The 26201-nt window shown below is 36.3% G+C and overlaps 2 protein-coding genes across 2 annotated transcripts in view; one reads left to right on the top strand and one right to left on the bottom strand.

Annotated features, from left to right (window-relative positions):
- The window catches only part of LOC149081302 (RNA polymerase II-associated protein 1), a 50750-nt gene extending 36660 nt beyond the window's left edge, over positions 1 to 14090 (top strand). Inside the window, exons 23-33 of the mRNA XM_089238136.1 lie at positions 708 to 903; positions 1657 to 1797; positions 3241 to 3374; positions 3559 to 3687; positions 3832 to 3960; positions 4784 to 4935; positions 5507 to 5636; positions 7005 to 7170; positions 8679 to 8763; positions 12326 to 12462; positions 13815 to 14090. Of these exons, the coding sequence (XP_089094262.1) occupies positions 708 to 903; positions 1657 to 1797; positions 3241 to 3374; positions 3559 to 3687; positions 3832 to 3960; positions 4784 to 4935; positions 5507 to 5636; positions 7005 to 7170; positions 8679 to 8763; positions 12326 to 12462; positions 13815 to 13910 (1495 nt within the window). The 3' untranslated portion in view covers positions 13911 to 14090. The remainder of the gene's footprint in view (positions 1 to 707; positions 904 to 1656; positions 1798 to 3240; positions 3375 to 3558; positions 3688 to 3831; positions 3961 to 4783; positions 4936 to 5506; positions 5637 to 7004; positions 7171 to 8678; positions 8764 to 12325; positions 12463 to 13814) is intronic.
- Positions 14091 to 19917: 5827 nt separating this feature from the next.
- Positions 19918 to 26014, bottom strand: LOC149081301 (uncharacterized). Its single transcript, XM_089238135.1, has one exon. The coding sequence runs from the start codon at positions 25629 to 25631 to the stop codon at positions 23316 to 23318; it is 2316 nt and encodes a 771-aa protein (XP_089094261.1). The 5' UTR covers positions 25632 to 26014; the 3' UTR covers positions 19918 to 23315.
- Between the last annotated feature and the right edge of the window lie 187 nt (positions 26015 to 26201).

Raw genomic sequence — 26201 nt, 5'->3', positions numbered from 1 at the left:
TGCATTTTTCATGCATTTTAGAAGCAAAAGTTTTGTTAATACTCGAGAAAATGTTTTCTGACTTTATGCAAATAAATTTTTCTTTTTTTATAAAATTTAACAGCCAAAGAAAATCCTGTATACCAATACCCTTATTGAGTTAATTGAGAAAAGTGCAAAAAGTATGGACCTTGTACAATTTCATGAAGGACTCCTATGACACCTGTCCAATCAGAAAATTCCTTTCTCATCATGACCCATTGAGACCTATCTTGCAAATACAAATCTATCCAATTCAACAATATTATGCAAACGGCTCAAAAACTTGCTATGCTGGACCCACATTTTGTGCTTTATGTTTAGTCACATTTTTGCTTTACCCTAAAGTACTGTCACATGATTGTAAAAGCATGAGAAGTTGGTTATGCACTACTTTTCCTTCCTGATCCCATGCTGGTTATCAGACAGTGCATTATTGTTCTCCATTTACTCAACCAGTTACAATCCTATGACAATTTTCAGTATTTTTGAAATTGAGGTCAGAGACAATATTTTTACAACACTTTTTGACAATTGGAAACACCTTAGCAAGTTTGAATGGTTTTACTTATCAGTTTTGTATTTTTTCATTTTTTTATTGCAAATATAACAAAAGATGGTTTATAAGCACAATAGATATTTTCTCCACTGCTGATATTAACCGAGTTTGAATGTATTTTTTTCCACAGTGCCTCCTCAGTTTTACTGAGTCCTGAAACATCTGGTTGTAGACGAGATGCTAAAGTATTGACTTCTGTTGGCAGCATATTGTGGCAAGATGATCTTGTTTCTATTCTCAAAGATGATTCCAGTTTTCCGCTTGTTATTTCAGTTTCCTCGTTTATTGAACAAATAGTCAATCTCAAGCCAAAACTAGGAAAGGAAGTTAGTTTTACCTTTTTTTTTAAGACTAAAAATTGAAAAATATTTTCTCATTATATCCATGAAATCTGATACAGTAGATTCTCATTTATCCAAACATAATCTGGTATAGCTGAAAAAGTACTCCATAAAAATTTTGATTACAGATTTTTCCTTTAAATTTATGTTTTATTTTTACTCATTCCAATATAGTTATTTGCAGTCGTAACAAATTTCAAGCAATTGAAAATTTGTATTGTAGGAAAGAAAGATCCAGAGCCATATGCAGGGGGGTGTTCAGGGGCCCCATCCCCAAGCTGAATAAAAATTAGAAAAAAAATTGATGTTTCGTTGAAAAATCAAAAAGAAATACCTTTCATATGCTTACATATTAAGCAATTTTTGTTAATTTAAATGCTTTTTTGAAGGGTGGTGAACTCAAAATTTCTCAGGAAAAAACATTTTGTGCCCACCTCCAAAGGCGATCCTACATAAGATCCGATCTAATGAGAGAACATCGTGTAGTAATAAGAATAAAAATTTAGCTCCTTATGCCCCTCGGTCCTGTGAGTGTTGCATTATTGGGAGTTTATTGTGTTTCTTTGCTAGTGCAGTTTGTAAATTTGTGGTTTTATTTTAAACTGAGTAATTATTTTTTTTATGGATTCTATTCTTTTTGGTTGGAGATAAAAATCAAATGATTTGACATTAAAGTGAATGCCATCACATTTCATTTCTTTGCACATACTTATGGTTTGCTTTAAATCTTTCTTACAGCTTTCTCAAACCCTTTTAGGCCATGATAAGTTGCAGAGTTACCTGAATCTCATTACAAAACAGCAAAAAATATTGCATCACTGGTTTGACCATTTTGAAACTTACTTCTTGTGCACTTTGGTAGATCTCTCAACACATATTGTAAGCATAACTGTTTTTCCTCTCCTATTCATTATAACATTTTTTTAGCTGTACATCACAAGGTTTTTTTTCTTACAAGTTGCAAGTTAGTGATATCAACTAAGGCTAAGATATTACAAATAACAAAAATACAGTCAATTTTCAATAAGTAGAATATCTGTTTAAGTCAGTAGTTTGTAACCAGGGGCTCACAGTTCCCTGGAGGGGCTTTGGGAGGGGGGGGGGGAGAGCTCTGTGAGCTTGGATTTAATTTACTCATAAAGGAAAGAGATTTTCTGGATATTAATGCTGAGAGGAACTCTGGAATGAAAAGTTGTCTCCACCTGGAATCAAATTCAGGTTCTCTTGCAATCTGGGCTAGTGCACTAAACAATGTTCCATAAAGATATGACACTTCTTTCTTTATAACATATATAACAACATCATGCGGTGAACTTATTCATTTGTTGTTTTTACATTGCTTTGTGCTGAATATTCTTTAAAGGGGTCCCTGACCTTTATTTTATTGACGAAAGGACATTACCGGTCTTACTCACATTAGTGCCCAAGTGGCATGGTGATAAGATGCTCGTCTACCACCATGAAGGTTGCTGTCATGGTCTCAGGTTCAAACCCAAGGGGGGATATAGATAAGATATTTTCCCTAATGAGCTTGAGGTGACCACCGATCGACAGCACCTTCATTTCCAACCCATCTCATTAATGGCCGTAAATAGCAATGTAGCAATATGGCCAGAGTCTGAACTGGGTATGGATAGTTAAAAGTCCTTGGTTTAAATTGAAGTTTTGGTCAAGTTTATTCATGTGGCTCCAGAACCTTCCATGTTGTAGAGTAGTTCTGTGAGTCGAACTAACAATAACTCAAAGTTTTTTGACTGCATTTGATAATAATGTTTTTTGATGGTACATATATGTACATTAGTTGATTATGCTGAAGTTGAAAACTTGCCTCAAAATATGAGGAACTTAAGTACTTTGTGACAGCAAATATTGTTGCAGCTTCATTTACATTAAATCCTTAAGATAAATGATTTTTTTTTGGGGGGGGGGGGGATTTCATAAAATCACCAGTAGCAGCTTCAAATATTTGAAACCTGTGAAACTGTTGTGAATTTTTGGAGAAAAATAGTTGAAGGTATGTAACGAATTTTGCAGCTGTACCTTTAGTAAAATCTCAATATACTTTATATATGGCTGAAAATGTCATGGTTATGAGATATAGCTGTGTAAAATCTTTACAGAACATACATCGTGGGGGGGGGGGGGTGAATACCTGTACTAGATCAGTGATTTTGTTCACACAAAACATAATCACGTATAAGTTTCTACTAGATCTGTTGTTTGAAATAGATCGAAGAGGTAACTAATCTAGGAAAATTTGAAGTAGGAGTTCTTGCTCGGATGAATCATGATCTTATTAAAAGGCTGTTTATTTATTGCCAGTTTCAGTCAGAATCCATGTCAAGAGTGTTTTGGTATGATGTCTCCATTTACTTGCTGTGCTGCTTAAAGAAGCCTCATGGATGGTATATGAGGCAAATAATGCAGAAAGTCATATTCAATAATCAGTTCCTTGAGTGAGTGAATTGTGATTTTTCCTCTTTTTTTTCACTTTTGTGAAAGCTTTTCTTCATTTTATCAATGGTCTTTAAATTTTGTGACTGTCTCGTATCGAATTAATACTGAAATCTTGTAAATTAAGTTTGCTTTATGATATTCATTGTAAAAGATTCATTCTACCCCATTCAATTTTTATTATAGTGCAGTAGAATCAACTAGAGAAAGTATTGGTGACTCAAAGCATTTAATGAGTAGATCGGCAGTGATGAAAAGTGTTTCTGATTTTTATGCTGCTTATTTTGTATCGTCTAATGATTTAAGAGCTTCGTGGTACGTTTTATTGTTTTTTCATTAAAATTTGGAGACTTGTGGAAGCTCTAACGAACTTCTATCTCAAATTAATTTGAAGTAAAATAAGGTATTGTATTTATGGAGCTGAAAATTATGAAGTTAATACTCTTATTTATTTTGCAGTTGTTTTCTCAGAGAGACGAAACCAGATGCTGTGCTAACCCAGGCTTACGATTCTTCTGAAAGCCCTATTTGTGACCGATTTTGGCCATTCATTCCAATATATGAGTTATACCAGCAGAGTAAATTCAAGTAAGTTGGTCTGTAGTTATCTTTAATGGCATTGTGCTTGTGTAATCTGTTTTATTCTAATGTGCATTTTATATAAAAATGTGATGCTCAGAATACAGTATTGTTAATAATTCATAGTTTTTCATTGTGAAAAAATAATGTTTACTAACTGATCATTGTTGATGCTAATTTTGGTAATGGTGTTATCATTAACTAATAGTTAGTTAATAATAATCGAAATAATTGTATCAACAATTATTGTTGATACAACAAATAATTTGAGCATTGAAAAAAATTCTTGCAGTTTTATGAAGACTTCTGTTAATCACATATTTACAGTAGAGCATCGATTATCCAAAATAATTGGGGACTGGGGGTGTTCGGATGACTGATTCTTTAGATAACTGATCATTCATGGAAAAAAATTGTTCCAATGTCATAGGAGCAATATAAAACAAAGAAATAGTGACATTAAACACAAAACTGTATATATTTTATATCACGTCTTACAAATAACACAGAGAACTGACTAGCCTAGTTTGACAAGTTTAGCGTGGCCATTAAAGTAGGCCCACAGTTTAGAAAAAGTCCAAAACTTTCTTTTGCTTCACTAAATGCTCTAGCGGCTGCTAGAAGGAACTTCTACATGGCGCACAAATTTGAATTTGCCCACTGGGACGCTTTCAGTTAAACAGTGTTTCAGTTGATTGGTATTCAGATAATTGATGCTCTACTGCATTTTTATTTACATACGTTATGATAGTAATGTTTTGTTTTACAATCAATAAAAATCTTGAACATCCTCTATTAGTCAGATAATTATTACAAGAATCAATATTTTCAGGAGTATTGACAAAGCCCAACACCTTGATACAGCAGCTGCTGTGGAATCATGCTTGGAATGGATTCATTGTAGTATGATGCATCACATCCCTGTCATAAAATGCATAAAACCCGAAATCATATTTTGTCATTTGTGCTTGGTATTTCTGATAGGTACATATATTTATGTTCTTAATAGTTTTTATACCTGATGCATATAAAAATATAAAATAAATTATCTTCTGTCTGTGTATTTGTTCCCAATTCAAATCTAAACTTTCGGACTGATCTCTGCCAAATTTTGTACTTGTGTAATGTTTGAAATTAGAAATCTAGCATCTTTACAAAATATCCTACCACATTGCTCAATATTATAGGTATAACCCACTTTATGAAGTAATGAACCAGTTTCGGGCCACTTTGCAAAGAGTGTACCACTCTTCAGGTTTATTTACCGTAAAACAAGAGCAAATGAAAAAAAAATAGAAATATGTATTGGCATTTTACTTAAAGGGAGAGGAAATTCAGAAGAGAGAGGTGAAGATAGACACACAACTAATTGGTGTTTAAATTTTTACTAAACCAGTATGAGGAAAATTTGTTTGTAGTCATTATTAGAGACATTAGCTTGCGTTATACAGAACATTCTTCAGGAACGGTTTGCTGTGTGCATATTTGCTTGCAGTAATATATTCAGTTTACTTTTTTGTAATCTAAGTAATTTTTTTTCTTCACCCAAATGTAGATGGAGAACTTTTTGTGGTTCCCAAAATAAGAGATTTGCTTTCGAATTGCTTCCAAAATATCGTAGATAATCATCGATTCTTGAATTTAGTTAACTTCCATTGGAAAGACATCAGCTCTTTCGAAATAATGTAAGTTTTATTTCTTCCTCTTTTTATGACAGACTAAAATAGTGTCATGACAATAATTAAACTTAAAGGCTATTAGATAAGTTGGAAAACAGCTGTTTTTAAGCTTTCAGAACTGCAAATTTTCAGAAATTTTTAAAATTTTCGTTATCCTCTCAACAAGCTTGCATTTGTAAGAAATATGCAGATTAAAGGAGATCGTGTATCCATACATACACCTGCTAGAAGGTTAGGACTTCTGAAATAGATTGCAGAAATATGAATTACTCTTGAAAAATACAATAGTTTCCAATTTTATCCCTACATGAACGGGATGCAGGGAACATGAGCGGGAACAAAGAAAAAGAATCCTGTAATTGATTACTTCAGTTAGGTTCTAATGATCACTTAATTTTATCAGTGGTTCTAACAAAAAGTGCAAAAAATAAGAATATGCATTATAACAAGGGGCTATTACATTTCAAAATTTTTGACATGAATACGTCTTTTAAATCATCTGACAATACTGGGAGCATTCACAAACGGTTGTGTGACAAAAATCCTAAAACGCTCATATCTCAGGAAGTATTCAGAATATATCAGTGTTTTGTATGTCTGCGGGTAGATCTCATTAAGGCAAATCCAATGAGAGCAATCTGATTTTAATACCTCTCCCACTCTAAGCACCAGACTTGTGGTCAACCTTAGTAACAAAATTGTGGCACACTGTATCTTGAGAGGTTCGCACCACAAGTGAAAGCCATAGGTGTCGTCTGATAGACATTTTTGAGACACATCTAATTATACCACTTCATAGTAAATACCTCTTAGTTTTAATACCTCTTTCAGTCTTGGCACCATTCTCATAGCCCCCCTTTCATAAAAAAATTGTTTTAAACTACACTATATGTCAGGAGGTTCGCAACAAAAATAGAAGCCAATGGTATCATCTATTGGATATCCCAAAGACAAATTCGATGATACAAATTTCATTATGTCAGAACCTACCAATGCACAAAGAATGTATTCATGTCAAAACCTGCAGCCATGCCTATAACTTAATCTCCCCCAATTTTTTTTACTAGAAATTTCTTATTACTAGAAGTCTCGAGATTGTCATATCCAGGGCTGACACATTAGTTCAATCATAAACTATACAACAATGAAAAGAAATTTATGTTGATCACAGAAATATCTTTCTTATTGTGTGCAATTCAAAGGTACAAACAAGAGCAAAAAGAGTGTAAACTCTTCTTTTGATGGTGTAGTAGCTCAAAAAAAATTCATTCTTGCAAAAGCACATTCAAAAATATAATAATAATGACTTTTTCGAGCGAAAAAAAATAAAAGTATTTCATCTGTTTTTATTTGTCTTAATTTCATACATCGTAGATTTACAGAACTGGTGGAACAGTTTGAAGCGGTGTCTTACGGAGACAGTATATTTGCTGCCTTTGTAACATTCTTTTTGCAACAACAGTATCCTAGCAAATGGAAGGTGATGATTCTGGCTGATCATCCGCAGGCTACCCATTTCCTTGCTGTTCCTATGAAAAAGGTAGCTAAATATCAGGAGTATTTCAGTTCCAACATCTTTTCTTTTTTTTGCATGAACAGCATTTTTGATGAAAGAGATTTTCTGGATATTGTGCCAAGATGAAATTTGGAAAGAAAAGCTTGCTGGAATCTCTGCTGGCAATTAAACCCTGATCTTCTTGCTATCTGGGTGAGCACACTAACCGATACACCATGGAGACAATTTTTTGTTTATAACATGCACAGTAACGTGACACACTGAGTAGAGACATTGCAGCCTCTCTTAACCTCAGCAATTACCCGATTTTGCAAGGGAATTGGGTTTCAGTTCCCAACTTGTCTTTTCAGAGTCTCTGTCGGGATAATATTTCTCTCTGCTGTTATCACCTATAGGCCAATTTTCTGAAGTAAAGATAAATGGCAGTGTCTCTACTCTACATGTCTCATTAGTGTGTGTGTTATAATTAAATTTTTATCTTTGGGGTATATTGGCTAGCACGATTGCCCAGATCACAAGAGCACTGTGTTCAATTCCCAGCAGTGACTACTAACTTTTCTTTCCAAAGTTTGTCACGGCATAATAACCAGAAAATCTCTTCCTTATCGCATTTTTGTTAACACATGTGCTACTGCATATACTACTATGTTCAAAAAGTCCAGAGACTTTTTCTTATTAAGAAAGGATGAGTGCAGATAGAACCTGTTTATTTGGTGTTTCCTTCAAAGTAATTATCCTGTGCAATTATGAATTTTTTTGCATTGTTAATACAAAAATATAAATGTGGGTTTCAACCTTTTTTTATCACATCCTCCAGCTTCTAATCACATCCTGTGCTGCTCATATGGTTTCAGTGAATCTGAGAATCATTGCTCTTTAAGCAAATTCTTTATCCTAGGAACATAGGGCAAGATCAGAGGGAAAAGCTGGTTGTGGAAGTGTTGGAATGTGATGTTTCTTAACAGGTAATCTGACACCAGGGGAACTTGTGAGCCAACGTAGTGTCGTTAAAGCACCCATAACTTCAAAAGATCTGGTCGCTAGCATCCTACAGAATCATGCAAACGTTTAAAGACTCACAGGTCCCTCCTGGTGTCAGATTACCTGTCACAACATTGCACTTCGATACTTCTACAACCAGCTTATTCCCCTGATCTTGCATCACCTTTTTCTTTTTTTCTTGGACAAAGAATTTGCATAAGGGGCAATGATTCTCAGGCTCTGAAGAAGTGCAACGAGCAGTGACGAAATCACTGAAAGGCATGACAAAAAACTTTTTAATTTGCATTTACATCTTTGTATGAACAGTAGTAAAATTTCAGGGTAGTTACTTTGAAGGAAATGCCAAATAACAATTTCTATCTATATTCATTCTTCTGTAATAAAATTAGTCTTGGAACTTTTTGAACATAGTAGTGCAGTCAAATCTCATCATAACGAACTCCAAGAGACTGGAAAATTCACTTGATAGTTTCCCGTAGTCTTTTCTCCATTTCAATTTCATGAAATATAAACAATTTTCCTCTTTTTAGCTCCCTGTGCCATTGGAAAGTTATTTAGAACCAGTAGAGAAAGATGCAGAGCTTCTCCGCCAATACTTTCTAGCTTTGTCAACAGGTGTCGTTTTTTTTCCTCTTTTAATTTTGGATCCATATCATAAAGGGTGCATAGAAAAGTACATTCAACCTTAGAATAACTTGTGAACAGAAAGAGCTAGCTGCAACTCGGATAAGAACAGTATTTTTACAAAAAAACTGTCTGATCAGATGCATCAGTCTATAGAATAATAGAGAGAGGGAATGTGAAAAACAAAACTTGAATTTCAAAAATGAAGGCTGGTATTACACTATTTAAAGTTTTATAAAACTTGACAAATGCAACCAAAAAAAGCTTATATCGATTGCCTTTGCTCGAATGTAACCAATAAGCTTACGAGTTGAAATTTTCAAGTTTTGCAGATGAACATCCATAAAACTTATAGTGTAATCCCAGCCTTAGTAAAATTTCTGCCTGTTTCAATTACACTGAAAGAAATTCGCCCTATAACATTTGGATAAAAATTTCCCAAGATGTTGATGATTGAAATTTTTGATGTTCTGTATTTTTTAAGTGCTTGAATAATCGTCTTGAACATGGAGTCAAGGTCTAGAAATACAGTAAAACTTTGATTAACCATCCCCGTCCGGACCAGGGCTGTGACGGATAACAGAAATAGCTTAATATGGTACGTGATTAAAATACAAATACAACGCTACAACAGGCAAAATGCCCAACAAGGTGGCTGAGTAAAAGATGCCCATAAAAATATGGATGTCATATATTTAAAAAATACAGCAACCCAATTAAAAATGCAATTAACAAAAATTACAAACAATATATACACATGATAAAATATTATACAATGCCCATAAAGAATACTTATGGTTGTCTTAATCTAAGTATGGATAGCTTCTCGATTCACGTACAGAAACGTGATTTCACTGTGAGCTTGGGAAAAAAATGAAAATAAAATACTTTAAAAGTGAATAATACATACATATTTCATTTAATTTTACACAAAACGATCAATATAAACTTCAATATAGGGTCAGCCCAGGCAGTGGCGATATTGGAAATAGCATCCTTTATGTCGTATATCTTCCGAAATTCTTTGGCAGTCATGGCATCATCAGATGAAAGCAAGCCTTTGATAAAAGCTTTTCTGTAACATCGCTTCATATCTATTTTGAATTATACTCTGGTCCATAAGCTGGATAAGTGGAGTTGTATTTGCTGGGAGAAAGAGCATGTTATTTTACCATCATCACTTTTGAGTTTACAAAAGGGGTATGTCGGGGCATTGTCCCTTGACAGCAGTGCTTCCTGTGGGCTACTGCTTTTTGGGCATATGAGCTTTTACTTGAGGCATGAAAATGTTGTGGAACCATTCTGAAAAATTTTTTTGGTCCATCCACACACTTTCTTGGGCATAATTAGATCACACGCAATGCGTTCATATTTAAATTTTCGAAAGCACATGGCTTTTTGGATTTACCAATAACAAGCAGGGGTCATCTATGATTGCCAGTGGCATTTGCACAGACCATAGTACTAATCCGATCTTTTTGGGCCTTAAAACCTGGGGTGTTTTTTCCATATTTTTATTTATTTATTTTTGGTCATGATGCATAACAGAAACTGATGGTTAAACGAGTGAGGGTTAATCAAAGTTTCACTGTATGTAGTGGGTCTTAAAAGTCAAGGTAACTAAGAACCATTATATCTGATATCTCAGTGGATTTTTATTCAAATGTTACAAGATTAATTTTTCATTATATAAAGCCCTGTTTAATTGTAGCAAGATTGCCGACAGGAGCTACTCTAGACAAAATTTTCACCAGTGCAAAAGACCATTTCAGCACCCCTCCAGCATATAAGCTGCTCCAGTAAACGACCATGGATACTAGCAGCTGTGTTCCCAACCAGATGAAATGCATCAAAAACTATTTTTCTGTATGAATCATTCCATGTATTCGAAGTTGCTATTTTAACAGGCAAAACATTTCTTTCTAAATTTTTCTGCAATTATTTTTTCTTTTACCCCTGGGGTTACCAGATTCAAAACAGGAAAAAGGATGCCTGTGTGTGCACCCTTAGTAATGCCACTTTTCATAATTTTCACTAGGTGGCACCACTATTTTGACTAATAAAAACAACCATGTCAATGATTTTTCCCAACTGAAACAGAACCACTAAAAAAAGCAAAAACAGAAAAAATTCCGGGATTTCAATGAAAAAACCACAAAAAGCTTCTATCAATGAAAAGGCATGTTTCATAGTGGGGAAAAAATAATTCTGTAAACCTGAAAAGAAGCACAAAAGGACAAATTTTCTAATATGCAGGAAGATGCTTGAAATGACATTAAAAAAGAGGATGTCTGGCAACCCTATTTACCACTGATTTGGTTCTTTTCTTATAGCATCGCCCCATGCAACCCTAGAGCCTCCCTCGATTGCTGATGCAATGCAGGGAATAGTTCAGTTCTTGATATTAAACCCACTGTACAACTTGTTTTCTCTCCTAATAGCAAAAACAAATACAAAAATTGTACCTTGTTTTTGGGGAATATATCGGAGAAGTCTGTACTTTTTCTCTCTCATAATCCTTTGCACTGGGAAATGGAAGAAAACAAAAACTGTATGACTTTTTTAAATGGATTTTAGTAATTTCTCTCTCATTACAGGCAAAATTCCAGATTCAGTTTTCCCCCATATAAACTGATCTGTAGAAAGAGTTTTGAAAATTTCACCAATCAACATTTTTTGGTTTTGAAGTGGGGGGAAGATTCCAGATATGAATTTGAATTTTTATATTTCTCTAGAATTATTATTTTACAGACTACTATTCGTTGCATAAAAAAGGCTGCCATTAAGAATCGGCAATAAACTGTAGATCCTGGTCTAATTAGCCCTTGTGTGCGGAAAATGACCATGGTGCAACAAAAATTATCAATGATCAGTTATTTCAGTTGCGCATAGCTGTATAGCTCTCTTCATTCACAAGTCATTTCAGATCAAAGGAATTTTTTATGCAACCTTGTATTGTTTTAATGTTAAGATTCTAAGATAAAATATCCAAAGACTTTTATTAAAATGAACAAAAATTATAATTTTTCATACACAGTAGTAGACTCTCTATAATCTGGCCATGCGCTAGTCCATCATATCTAGTAATCCTGTATTTTCAGGCTGGCTTCTTTCTTGTGTGTGGAAGAGAAAAATACATTACTGTATGTTTGTGTCCAGGTCGTAACTTTGATGGGGGGGGGGGGGGGGACTCTGGGCAAAGCAGAAATTGTAAGAATTCTGACAACTAAGGCCAAATATTCTTTTTTTAGTCAGTGAATATAAGTTTCTCAAATTTTGGGGTTCAGTGTGAATGCCCCATTTGCCTATGATGGAATCGGGCATTGAATGTCTGTGCACAGAAGTTTAAGTTATTCAAATGAGGTTTTTTTTAACTGCCTACAAATAATCTGGTTATTTTGGTTATCTGGCGTAACTGCGGTCTGATACATGCCAGATTAATGAGAGTTTACTGCATGTGAGATTTCATGATGAGTCACTATTTCCATTCATCAACACGCACCTGATGTATGCTTACAAGTTTCATGTATTCTCTCATATTTCCTCAATATAGGGTTATTGAATAGCCACAGGAATCCATTATTATTCCTCATGAGTGTCCACCATCTTCATCACTTTATGTATTCTGAGCCAGATGGAAATGAATTCCAGAAAGTTCTTTCCAATACTTTAAGGAAATCAAAGCAAAAGGTATGACAAGTTTTTTTTCCTTCAATGGCAGGACATTCTCAAATACAGTTGTCTCTCCATATAATGATGAAGCCACTTCTTTGTATCAGAAAATTTGTTAAAGAGAAATAAATGTCGATGTAGAGTAAAGTAACGAAAATGTGAATGTTTTAGACAAATATTTTGTCATGCAGAAAAACCTGTTGTGTAGAACTTTGTTACTTGGAGACTACCACGGAGATTGGCAATGAAACTTAATTGGAGAGCTACTTAATGCCCTTACCGTTTTCCTAAGATAGACTTTGACGTGTGGTGGGAGCTCTTAATATTTCCATCAGAATCACTGGGTAATTAAAAACTTGTGGACAAGAGAGTTAAGCTAAGCTTTTTAAAGAGTGATAGAATGCATCTGAACAAGCGATTTTCAAACGTACAATGCCTGGTCAAAACGAAAGAGGTACTGCTACACTGTGCAATCATTGGATTCATAAATCTCTAGTTTTGCCAATTATCGTCATTTCTATGATGAATTATAGAAGGGATGGTTGCTTTCACAAACCTGGACAAGGCAGACATGCATTTCATGTATGAGTGGTGAGTTGGTGCTGCCAACTCTGGAAACTTGAAGACTGCACTGAAAGTGTTTTCTTTGACAAGATGTATGCCAGACTCACCTCATTAGAGACCAAGTGAGTATGGTCACTCATAAAGTCACATACTGTTACTCATATGGTCACCCACCCATTCACTTGTTCACTCATATGATCCCTCATCTTTTTAACTGGTCAGTCATACATTCAGGGCAGATGAAATGCCTGAAATGAAACGTTGGGGGACAAAATTTCTAGATCCCCCTTGTCAGCATCATAGAGGATACGGGGCATGCTAGGAGTGTGAGGATGCCACAAGAAATTTTTTTTTTGCACAGACAGCATTCCAATTGCTCAAAAGTTTTTCAATCTGGCATGCATCTTGTCAGAAAACATTTTCAATGCAGTCTTTAAGCTTTCAGAGTCTGCAGGACCATACATGAAATGCATGTTCGCCTTGCACTGCTTTGTGAAATCAGTCATCTCTTCTGTAATTCATGATAGAAATTCTGTGTGTATGAAAATGCTCTTACGGTTTTAGTTTTAAGTAGAGGTTGTGATCTACCGGTCGATCATGAATGACAGGTTGCCAATCGCTGCTCTATTGCATTTAAAATAGACTTATGATTATAAAAATGGGAATACCATACATATGTCACAAGAATAGTTTTGAGCCAAAAACTTGTTTTATGGTCGTCATCTCTTCCCTTCATAGAAATTTTTCAAATCTCTTATAAAGTGTTTTTTGTTTGGTGTGACATTGATAATTTTTGCTTTTTACAGGAGGTGGTGTGCTACATAACAAATTATTCACAACCGAATTTGAACTCTGAGCTTGGCTTTGATATGAACAACGAACTTAAAGTGGCCTCCAGATAGCTCTGAATAGTTGTGATCAGGTGTAAATATACATATGTACTTTTGTAAATCATTGTAAAAAAAAGGAGAGAAACTCCATTTCTGTCATATAAATATCTGTTTCATGGATACTACTAACCCACACATGCTCCTCTGAGAAATTGGTAATGAGATAATGCATTCTAAAAAAAGATTTGTTGATATGTGTGTGTGTCCCTAACATATCTTTTAATGTTTGAGGTACAGTGAAATCTCGATAATCTGCAGTGAACGGGGGAGAGAAGTACCTCGAATTACTGAAAACTTGAATTATCCAAAAAATAATAGAAAACAACATTTTAAGTGGGAGGGGGAGATACCTATTCTTGGCTGTTTCGCCCTTAATTTAATGGCTCAATTCATTAAATTGCCAAGAACCATAGCCACTTTTAAGAGAGGCTGACAGAAACTCCAACCCTGGGGGTTGGGGGATATATATGAATGTTATTTTTCCTTTTCTTCTTGTTATACATTTAGGCTTTCTTTCTTTCAATCCGAGCACAACTCAAGTCTATCACCATCTATGGGCGATTTACTACCTAGTGAGTTGTGCCGGAAGTGTAACTGTGTGTGTACCTAACAGTCTGAGTGCATATGTAGCTGTGTTTGATTCTTCAGTGCTGCCATCTATATTTCAATAGCAAAGTGAGTGATGTGTTATGATTGAAGTAGATTTGTACTGTTTGTAGGTCTGTTGCTCTCTGTGGCGAGATTTTTTAAAGGGTAGATCGGCTTGCATTCGCACCTCGAAGTTGGGAACCATAAAAAACCAACTTCAGCCGACCACCACTGTGGTGACGGTGGGGTTCGAACTCGGGACTTCACGACGTGAGTTCATCGCTATGACCACTCGACCACCACATTTAGGCCTGTAAAACATTCTGGCCTAGCGAATCACAGAAGACCCTAGTTTAGGAATCAAGATCCCCTTCAAACTGAAATTGCTGATACTGGCGGCCTTTGACTTTCGCACATAATTGGTTCCTGAAAATGTGTACAAATGTTAGATGTTCGAAAGTAGAGGGATGTAAAAAAACATCAAGAGTTGTACATGTATTTTAAAATAATTATTGCTCAGTATACATAATTAAGTTAATGAGGTGTGTTTGATTTCAGGTGTTTTCTTTATAAACTTGTCAAGAGTTAGTTGAATACACCCTTTTTTTTCTTTTCTTGATAAAGTGTTCTAGGCATGCTGTATCTTTCTTAATCGCTTTACGTACTTGAGATATACTTTCTCCATTCCGATCACATTCCTCCATGGTAGTCAAAATTTATCAAGATGCATGAAGTCTTCATTCATATTTTTGATTGTCAAAGTCTTGACAATTTTATCAGCTGCTTCTTCATCACTTCCATTTGTTTTCATTATTTTCATCGTTGTCTCGATCGTATAATATTTATGACTCTTTCATTTATTTTTGTTCGTATCCACACTGCAGTTTCTCCATTTCTCATACGTGTTTATAAATTCATAAGAGCAAAATATTTAAGCTTCAACACATAAATTGACGAAACACACTCTAATGAAAGACTGAATAAGACTGACTAATGTAAGACTGAATCTGTTAAACACTTGGACCCGCCACTGCGGCTTGGAACCCTATTGACATCACAATGATTCCGAGAAGTCTGCTACTCTAGGAAGCAGCGTGTGAATGAGCACGAGCAACTGCATGCAAGCGAACAATTTTTGCATTATCGACAAAAATCTTTAAAAAAATTGAATTTTTAAAATGTGTGAAATGTACGAAAGTCAAGAGCTGCCTGTATTCATGGGGGGAAATGAGACAAAATGAAGAATAAGCTCTTAGTGAAAAACAGATTTTGTGAAGGAATTCTGTAAAATTCCAGGACCTCAGATTATCCAGAATTTCTAAATTTCGAAACTCTACTGTACATGTATTATGTGTTTGAATTGCTACAATGTACTTTTAAAATTATAAAAAGTGGCAAATGTTCATTTGTGGGCCTACTTGCTTTATGTAGAAAGAATGATAGAGAAATGAAAGTAGCTCACATTTTTACCTTGAAATTGGGGAAAAATACAGAATCCAACTTCACAGCTAATGATCACTGTGCTGTCAATGTGGATCTAACCCAAGGGCAATGGGGGGGGGGGGGGCTATTACGATAATCGCCTAAGTCATGATAACACTATGGCTTAGGTTCATTATGAGCAGGAATTTTAAGAAAATTCAAATAGACCAAGCAGCCAATCAGAATGGTTCTTTAGACTCATGTGCAGACGCTCAGCTTCATTCTGGCCCCATTTGACAAACTTTTTTTTTCCTCTGAGCAGCCTGGAGTGAAGATTTTGTAACCAATCCAAGTGGGATTCTCGGTCAGCATAATAGTGATTATATTTATCCTTGAAGACAGTTCCCATTTTGTCCAAAACGTGTTAGGAATTTTGTAATTTTTCTTTGTTTTCCTTTTCCATTTGTTTCCTTACTTGATAATATACATAGGGGTACTACATGATGAGATCTGGTCATCAAGCTTATATTACTGGAGAGAAAATGGTGTCAGCGGTTTTCACCTCAGCAATGCTGAGAATGCTTTCCCAAACATCATTCATCAGAAGATCATGTGACGTGTTTACTGCCAACAAAATTCCAATTATTTTCCTATGGCACCCATAGGAGTTCAAAGGGAATTGAGGAAGGATGGGACCGTTTATTTTTTCTAAGATTTCACAAGTATTATTCCAGAATTAATGAATGATAACTTCTGAATAAATGAAAAAGATGATTCTGGAATTAATCAAAGTGATAATGCCAGAATCAATAAAAGAGAATTCCAGAATAAATGAGACAAATTCTATAATTAATACAAGAAATACACAATTAATGAAAGAAATAATTCCATTAATGGAAGAATTCTGGCATTAATAAAAGAATATTCCATAATTTATGAAAGAAATAATTTCATAATTTATGAAAGAATTAATTTCATAATTTATGAAAGAATTAATTTTAGAATTAATGAAAGAGATACAGTTTAATCTTTTTATCTTTAGAAGTTTTCCAGAATTTTTTAATTTTCAGAAGATTTATTTTCTAAATATAAAAAGGTGAAACTATACCTCTTTCATTAATTCTATAATTATTTCTTTGCAGTTTTTAGAGATTGAACTGCACATTTCAATTCGGAAATTGCCTGGCACGAACTGTGTATTAACGGAGTTGGTGCATGTCAATTTTCCAAAAACATTTTTCAATTTTTAAATACAGTGAAACTCCCCTAGGCAGCGAGTTTCCCTTGGAACGGACAATAGGCTCCATAGACATAATACAAAAATCATCCCCTTTCCGCGGCCACCTTTGTACATGGTCAGCTGCCACTTCCTTGTAGATAAGAGTTTAAACAAACAAAAACTTGTGCGTTTTTTTTCTTCCTAGTGCATTCAGAAATGGTAATTCTTTTTGTATAACCTTATAATCTTTATACATCAGCTTAAACACCTTTTCGGATCAATCAGATCTTTCATGTCATTGTTGATTGATCAATCAATCTTTTCATGTATGACGCTATCATACATTGGGAACATTTGCTAATAGGATGACGAAGGCTAATGCTATATGGTTGCCAGGGCCGTCTTAAGTGCACCATGAGTCCCCGGGCCAAATGATTTTTCTGTGAGGCCCTACAATTCAAATTTACATGTATGCTCCTCGAAAATTTCAACTATATCTCATTTTTGTGAGGTCCCCTGGGCCACGCTCGTGCATTAAGATGGCACTAATGGCTGCTGTTAGCTGGTGAGACAGTTAAAAAATTTTCTCCCGGGGTGACAGGGTAAACCAAACAAATATAGTCTATGATCATTACACTGCATAGGCAAAGGATGTGGAAGTTTCGGCTTTGAGGATACTTCCCTTCAGAGATTTAGCAGAACAACAGTGAGGGAGTAAAAGAAATGTGATGAAAGAACATGTACTGTACTTGTTATAAAGAAAGAACAGATCCCGGATAATACAAATTAAGGAATTGATCGGATGATCTAGTATTTCAAGTTCTGCATAAGATAATAAAACCTTGATATACATAATGATACCAAACCAAGAAAGAATATCTTTGTAGAGGAATTATATCTTTAAATCGGCAATCAAAATTATCATCAAATTTATGGTGCTGTTGGTAACTTTTCGAAATTGATCTTTAGTTTTCAGAATCATCAAAACTGCTCTTTTGAGTATTTATTCGCTGCAAAATATTTTAACTGATTAACTGGTAAAAGAAATTCAGTTAGAAGTATATTGCTCCTGTAAAGGGGGTGTATCGCACAAAAAGTAGCAATACCAAACACTTTCGGTGATGCCAACAGATAATATTATTAGATGTCCTCGGAAGAACTGAAACATGTGACACGAGTTATATATATAAAATATACTGAAGGATATTTCGAGCGAAAAAATAAATAAATAAAAGTTGAAAATCCTCAAGAAAAGAAGCGGTTTGAAAATCCTCCTAAAATTATTGTTATAGAGGGGTTTATCATAGTAAATGATACCGGTGTATCAAGAGAAGTTTAACAAACTATAGGCTGTTCTAAAAAATATTTGAAAAAATACTGTTGTACAGGAATTTATCTTTATATTGAGTATCGTTGTAGCAAGGTTTCACTGTAATGCATGTGTTTTGTGGGCATTGTAAGCAAATTGAGCATAAGATTTTTTTGTGACATTGAAAACCGTTATTTTGACATGCCCTTCGTGAAATTTGCTTTTCCTGTCATACAACCCCTATTTGGCAGTCACTTCCACAGATGGCCCTTTTTTTGCGGAACGCGAATGGACGTCTTAGAGGAGTTTCACTATACCATCAAAATTTCTCTGCATCCAAGTTTTTTTTCGTGCCTGCACTAAAAGTATTTTTTAAATATTTTAATATAAACTGCTGGTAGGCATTAAATACACTGTATTCCATTAAAATACTCTTTTCCCAAAACTGTGTTTTTTCCTAGATAACAAACATTTTTTCACACACCACTTGTTCAAATGTCTTTAAAATTTGCATCTCTCAGCGTACTGAGTGAGGTGTTATATGCTTTAACGAGAGGATTTCTTATTAAAATGATTCAAAAGACTTATGAGTAAATTTTGGTGATTTTGTGAAAGTTGCATGCTGTTGAAGTTAAAAAAAAAGAAACAGCTACATTAAAATCTTAAAAACTCTCGTTAAATTGTAAAAACATATCCACAAAATTTGAGATCCTAAAGTGAATAGAAAAGTTTCAAATGTTCCTTAAAGGCATGGGGGTTTTCCTCCATAGGAAAGCATGGGATGCCAAGATCGTGCACCACCACTCCTTAAACATGTCATATCCTCATATTTGATATTTCTTCCCTCCCTCCAGTAATATAAGCTCGATGGATCTGGTACTATGAATACCAAAGAGTAAGTAAATATGTAACCTCAACCTAATTATAGGACCCCATAACATCCAAGAGGCCATGGTTTTTCCACTGTGTCTTTCATAGAACTCCCATTGATCATTGTTTTCGCACCACGGTCATTTTCTGCACACGAGGGCTAATTAGACCGGGACCTACAATTTATTGCCGATTCCGAACGGCAGGCTTGTTTTTTATACTCGTCGAGAGGTTGGTGCGCTAACCCCTCGATGGGGGACTCCCTGAGGTAGCAATTTTTCGCTGCAGTAAAGTCGCAGTTTTTTTTTTTGTGGTACCCCTGTGTCAGGAAAGTTTTCTGACATGGACAAACCGGGTATCGAACTCGCGACACCTCTAAACATCCTTTGGTCATAGAACTCCCAAGAGAATCCTCACTGAATTCTGAGTCCAGAGATTAGATTAAATTTATGAAACTTTTGTTCAAGAAAATATGGCCCAAAAGTAGCCTTAGGTGAAAAAGGTTCAAGAAACACTTCTATACACTATTTAATATATTAAAAAAAAACAACAAATCAATAGCTAATACGCAATGCAATTCAAAAACAACATAAAAAAAAAGACTTCCATGATTAATAATAGCTCAAATTTAATATCAGTATTCAGAAGACTGGTTTTTTTGCTTCTTTTTATACAAGATCGAAACTTCGTTTCCATCGATTTCGAAATACAGCTTATTACAATATTAAAAAATAATGATTATACTAGTATCGTTAATCATCTATGCATAGTAGTAATGGTAGAAAAATTTACAAATGATATTGCATAGTTACATACACGTGGACACACACATATGAAAACTGTACATATACGATCATGATTTTGTGCACCTGAAGACGATTTGGTTTTGCGTTATTATTGGATTTTACACATTCACTTTAACAAAAAAAAAAAAAAAAGACGTAATTTTTCGTTCTAAATGATTTTTAGTTTCTTCCTTTGAGAAATTTTCACTTCCTCCATCCAATATACACAAATTCTGGAATTATATTTGTCAGATTTTTTCTTGTTTTATCGTGTTTACTTTTAGGAACATCGGTTTTTGCATATATATCTGTACACGTCCATATACCACACAATCTTACGACCAAACTGACTTATAACGAGTGAAATTCTCGTTACCATCCCCCGTAGGATATTTTATTAGACCACATATAACTGATAAAATTGTAGACTGCCATGTGTTGATAACGCACATACACACACAATTCTATATCAAGTCTCAATGTGTCCAAAAATTTTTGTTTATGTAGAAGTAATGCAGATTTTGCGTGACGTAAATTATTTCAATGCCCCCATTTTTGAATGGGATTTATGTACATGTTACTGCCAAAGCCTGAAGTGTGGCCGATTTGTGACCAGGCCAACCACTTTACGAATTTGCGAAGAGTTTTGGCCAGTCTGAATTACAGAAATGATTTAGACTTTCGCCGATCATTTCATGAGATCCCTGGCCAAAGCTCGATGTAAGATGGTTCGGTAGGCATTAAATCCATTTTTTTAATTGTCAGTGTGATATACATGTCTGTCTATACATATATATATAGCAGCTGTATTGGATTAGCTCCATGCGACGAGAGAGGAAGAGAAAAAAACTATAAAAACATTTTTCTGCCAAATTTTGGAGAGAGAAAAAAACAATTACTGCATTGTGACAGCCCTTTGATGAGTTGCCATAGCTCTGATGTAAACATAATTATCATGAAAACACAAACCAACTTGATGATGATACTAAATCGTGGATTTTGGCCAGGGATCACCAGTCACTTTGCAAACTGGCTAATTTTAGGCTTTGGCAATAACATATATACAATAAACCAGGGTCTTGACAAATCGACTCGGACACCAGGTCACTATGATGATTAAAATAAAATTAGGCGGCTGGAACAACAGAAATTTTTCAGGATTCATGCAGATGTGTTGTAATAAAACGGTTATTTTGGATGTTTTTCTTTGGGGGAAAAAATGCTTGGCTTCTATAAAGGTTGGCATTATTTTTGTAAATTTTCAATATATGGTAAGATACATACTGCTGTTCGGTGAATTATCTTTTTTTTTTATTTGCAGACCCGATTTGGCTCTAACTGCTTAATGTTTAATTCAAAGAGTAAATAAAAGATCTAATCCACATGTATATAATGAGGTGAGAGTTTCCAGTGTCGCCAAAATTCATGCAGAAATGGGCTGACCTTTTCTCGCATTTGGCTACAATTTTCTTTTTCGTTCGATCAGCCAAGTTGTAACAATTGATAGTAAATAACTAGTGAAGGACCCCCTGTCAGTGCAATTATTACGAATTTTATGAGGGGCTTTTTGATTTCCCCCTTCTAAAAACTGTTGCACCTGGGATATTTATCCTTACTAGTTCCAACCCTGTTTATCCAAATGATTATTTCGCCATTTGATAATGCAAAATCAACATTACACCACAGAATATGACAGAAGTTTTATGTTATTTGAAAAACTTTAAAACGTTCAGAAGAGAGTCCCACCCTTCACATTTAAGACCTAATGATACAAAGCGGTGCATCAAAACAAGATTAATTTCCAAACAGCCTAGCATGGCACCCAAGAGATATCAGAAAAAATTAAGTCAAAAATAATAAACAGGGCTACGATTTCTGATGAGTATGTCACAGCTTTAAAAAAAAAAAACCAGTAAGAGCCTCGAGACTAAGCACTAATAACGCCTGCAAATTTGAAATGCACATCTCGTTCCTAAGATTGCTGCAAACTTGAAAAGTTTGGAAATCAAGTGTTGAGAGATAGGCAAAGTTCAAAATCTAATTATTGCCAAAATTGACTAAAATGTTACCTTAACAAATATCGATTTCAGTGACATATTACAAACACGAGGCTGAATTCCCCGTACAACACCACCAATATAGTTTATTATAGGTTCGTTTGGAAGCTGTTTCAACGAACACGTTTTTGATACATTTGACCGATTATAGCGCTAAAAGGGTGTCTTTGAAATTAGCGGTTACAGAATTTGGCAACAATTCAATTTTTAACTTTGCCAATCATCCAGCACTTATAGCTGGGCAATAAATCCAGATATTTTGATGAAAATAATGTCACCTTATAGGATTTTTTTTTATATTTCAAGACGTGCTTAGTCTGTATGTAGGTCTCTCAGAGACATCATTCAGATAGAATTCTGATTTTTCTTCTAAAACCAATTACTCCCATTACTCAAAAACAGTTTAAGATAGGGTAAGGTTCGTAGGGTGTGTTTCATATTCCACTTAGAGTCATTTGGCAGATTCGGTCACGTTCACCCTGTATAATGTTTCACTTCAGTAAGCTATGGGGAGAATCCTAACAGTTTGTTGTTTCACCCCAGGTTTAAATGTGTGCAATTCCGCTCAAGCCCCGCATTCCAACAACAATGAAAGCATCAAATCTCAGATTTTCGAAACTCCCGGGGAGAAACAAACAAAACCCAAACATTCAAAATTCACAAAATCGATTGTTCAACTCTCACGGGGGAGGGGGTGAAATACTCCTTAGAGGCACCTAAAGCACTCGCAACAATGATTAATCGTTAATCATACTAAACAAAAATTGCAACATCACCGAAGAAAATCCACACACCATGCTATTATGACAAACTATTCATGTTTTCTGAGTTATAAAACACAATTTTCACTCAAAAATTGCCCAAATTTGATAAAAACTTAGTTGCTTGCACAGAAAATATTTAGGTGATTTTAAATTTTTTTTTGGGGGGGGGGGGACACACAACGAACCACAGAAAAAAAGCAGTATGAACAAATTGTCGCTGTACAAAAACAAATTTAGATAGTTTTGACTAAAGAAGCTAACGTTATATGAAATTGACGATATCGATGATGATAAGTACATGACTCTTAACAGAAAAAGTCCTGATTTTTCTTCTGAAAATATGATTTACGTCTATGGCATTTGATTAAGCAATAAAAAAAAAATTCAGTTTTGCACAAGAGTACTAATAGTACTTACAACTGCTATATTTGTCTCCGGGTATGGATTTTATGATAATAACTTTACGTACTGTCTGACCTCCACTACCTGGCTGGTTATTATTCGACACCTGATTCTGTGGCTGAACGACCACCTGCTGCTGTGGTGTAGTTGTTGGCGTTGTTGTTTTCTGCTTCGCCTGCTCCGCAAGTTTTGCCCGGAGCTTGTCGTGTCGTTTCGAGTGTTTCTGGAGCTTTGCCTTTTCCCTAAAGCCGCGGTCGCAGATGTCACACACAAATGGCTTCTCACCCGTGTGGGTCAGCACGTGCCTCTGGAGGTTGCACTTGTCCTTGAACCCGCGCTGGCAAACGTCACACACGAAGGGCTTCTCGCCTGTGTGGCCAAGCATGTGGCGCCTCAGTCGTGCCATCTCATCAAAACCCTCCTGGCAAACCCGGCACACATGCGCCTTCTCGCCCGTATGCGTCCGGTAGTGTTTGATGAGGTACTTCTTTTCCGTGAAAGATTCATTGCAGATGTCGCAGGTGTGAGGTCTCGGACGTCTGTGGATCTGGTAGTGCACATGGAGGCTGTACTTCTGGGTGAAGCGCTTGTGGCACGTCTCACACTCATACTGCTTCTCCTTCGTGTGGGTCACCAGGTGCTTCCTCAGTGTGCTCTTCTGGATGAAAGCCCTGTGACAGGTTTGGCAGGAATAGTTCTTTTGACCAGTGTGTATCTGGATGTGCTTCCGGAGAGTGCTCTTGTCCTTGAAGCGGCGCTCACAGTAGCTACAAGAATGGGGTTTTTCGCCAGTGTGTATGAGGAAATGGGACTGCAGGCTGCTCTTCTTCGCGAAGCGCTTCAGGCACACGCTGCACAGGTGCGGCTTCTCCCCTGTGTGGATAAACGAGTGTTTTGTCAGGGCACTTTTAGTCATGAAACCTTTATTGCAGACCTCGCAGGTGTAAGCCTTCTCACCTGTGTGCAACATGTAGTGCTTCTGCAGGTCGCACTTCCTCTTGAACTGCTTTCCACAGACGTCACAAATGTGTCCCGGTATTATAGTTTGTATTATTGTAGGTTGCTCTATGATGATCTGGGGTTCCGTCCCATAGGCCTGCTGATTGATTATGGCATAGGACTGGTTCCCGATCTGTGCCAACGTTGGGTGGCCAAGGTGGTTTATGGTCTGCGTGCCGAGCTGGAACGTCTGGTGGTCGATGTTCGTCAGTGTCTGGAGGGGCTGCTGTATATTTAAGGCTTGGTGCACGATGTGGGTGAGGGGCTGGGTGGTGATGGTTGTCAAAGTCTGGTCGGCGGCCTGCAGCAACGTCGCATGGTGCTGTATGTCGATCATGTGCTCCGCCTGTGGATCGGTATTCTCTACGAACTCCATATTCGAAGGTTCCGGATCCGGTTCTGGAACATGCTCAGGCTCAGCCTGTTCTTCGGGTTTGATTTCTTCCAGCTCCATCGTCTGCGTCGACTCTGCTTTCTTGGATTTCCCCCTCCTACGCTTCTTGCCCTCGCGATCGGCCGAGTGGGTCTGGTAGTGAGTCCGCAGCGTGCTCTTTTGGGCGAACGCCTTGTTGCAGATCTCACAAACATGATTCTTCTCGCCGGTATGGGTCAGGTAATGTTTACGGAGAGTTATTTTTTGCACGAAGCCTCTGTTACATATGTCACAAACGTGAGGCTTCATACCAGTGTGGATCAATGCGTGTTTCCGCAACGTGCTTTTGTCCGTGAAACCACGCTTGCAGACATCACAAACATGCGGCTTGTCCCCCGTATGTATCAAATAATGAGTCTGTAGGCTACTTTTCTGCGTGAACCCTTTGTTGCAGACGTCGCAAATATGCGCTTTCTCACCAGTGTGGGTGTGGTAATGACTCGTCAGCTCGCTTTTCTTGGAGAAGGACTTGTTGCAGACATCGCAAACGTGCGGCAGGGTCACTTGCGCCTGTATCTGCTGTATCTGAGCGGTCGCCTGGACAGTAGCCACTTGCTGTTGCTGCTGCGCCTGGGCAGCGTCCTGTTGCTGGGGCTGCTCGTGCTGAGGAACTTCCCTGAATATTTGCTGCTGGATATCGGGCTCCCTGTATATCTGAACGTGCTGCTGTAGATCCGCTTCCCTGTAGAGCTGGTGCTGGGGAATTATCTGCTCGTAGATTTGGGCATGCTGCTGCAAATTGGGATCCCTGTACATCTGGGTGTGCTGCTGCAGCACAGGCTCTGTGTATATCTGATGGTGCTGCTGGATCCTGCCATTGCCCAGGTCTTGATAAGTGGTGACATCTACCTGAGGCACGTAGGCTTGGTGAACATACAACGCCATGGTAATTTAAGTTGAAACCTTCAAGGTCAGCACAAAACTTCACAACACACACGTGGTGTTCACAACTAACTTGCACTCTAAGACATTATTGGGCTGGAAATTCTCACTGCACCATTGTTATAATTATGAGGATCTTGAATATTTCGCGTTCAAAACACTCACAAATGATCACAACGAATTCGATCCCAGCTAAGCGGGGAAACGGAGATTTTCCGCACAAACTAAATAAACGAAAACAGTCCCGATTCGATCGCGATTTAAAAAAATAAAACGAAATCAACAATTTGAAGTTTTTCCGATCACAACAAGCTTTCATCAACAATAAAAAGGAGACGGGAATAAACATTAGATAGTCTCAGCATTTGTACGCCATTCTCCTCACATACATTGCTATTTTGAAAATTACGAGCTGGGGGGGGGAGGGAGGAGGGGACAAAATTGGAAGGAAAAAATTATTTATGTAATATAAATTCTTCAATGCATTTAAGAATGCATAAGAATTTTTTATTGAATCGATAATTAATGATTTTATCATTTATTTTGATATTTTTTGCGTAGTCTACAACAAAT

The sequence above is a fragment of the Pholcus phalangioides genome, unplaced genomic scaffold, assembly GCF_987345545.1.
Source record: "Pholcus phalangioides strain wild (caught in Gottingen) unplaced genomic scaffold, Ppha-v1.0 ptg000010l_1, whole genome shotgun sequence".
NCBI classification, from domain to species: domain Eukaryota; kingdom Metazoa; phylum Arthropoda; class Arachnida; order Araneae; family Pholcidae; genus Pholcus; species Pholcus phalangioides.
Note: the sequence above shows the minus strand (reverse complement) of the source record. Positions and strands in the feature narration are given on the sequence as shown.

What these genes read in the sequence shown, in the direction of transcription:
- LOC149081301 (XM_089238135.1), bottom strand. Translation starts at nt 25,631, where the DNA reads ATGGCGTTGTATGTTCACCAAGCCTACGTGCCTCAGGTAGATGTCACC.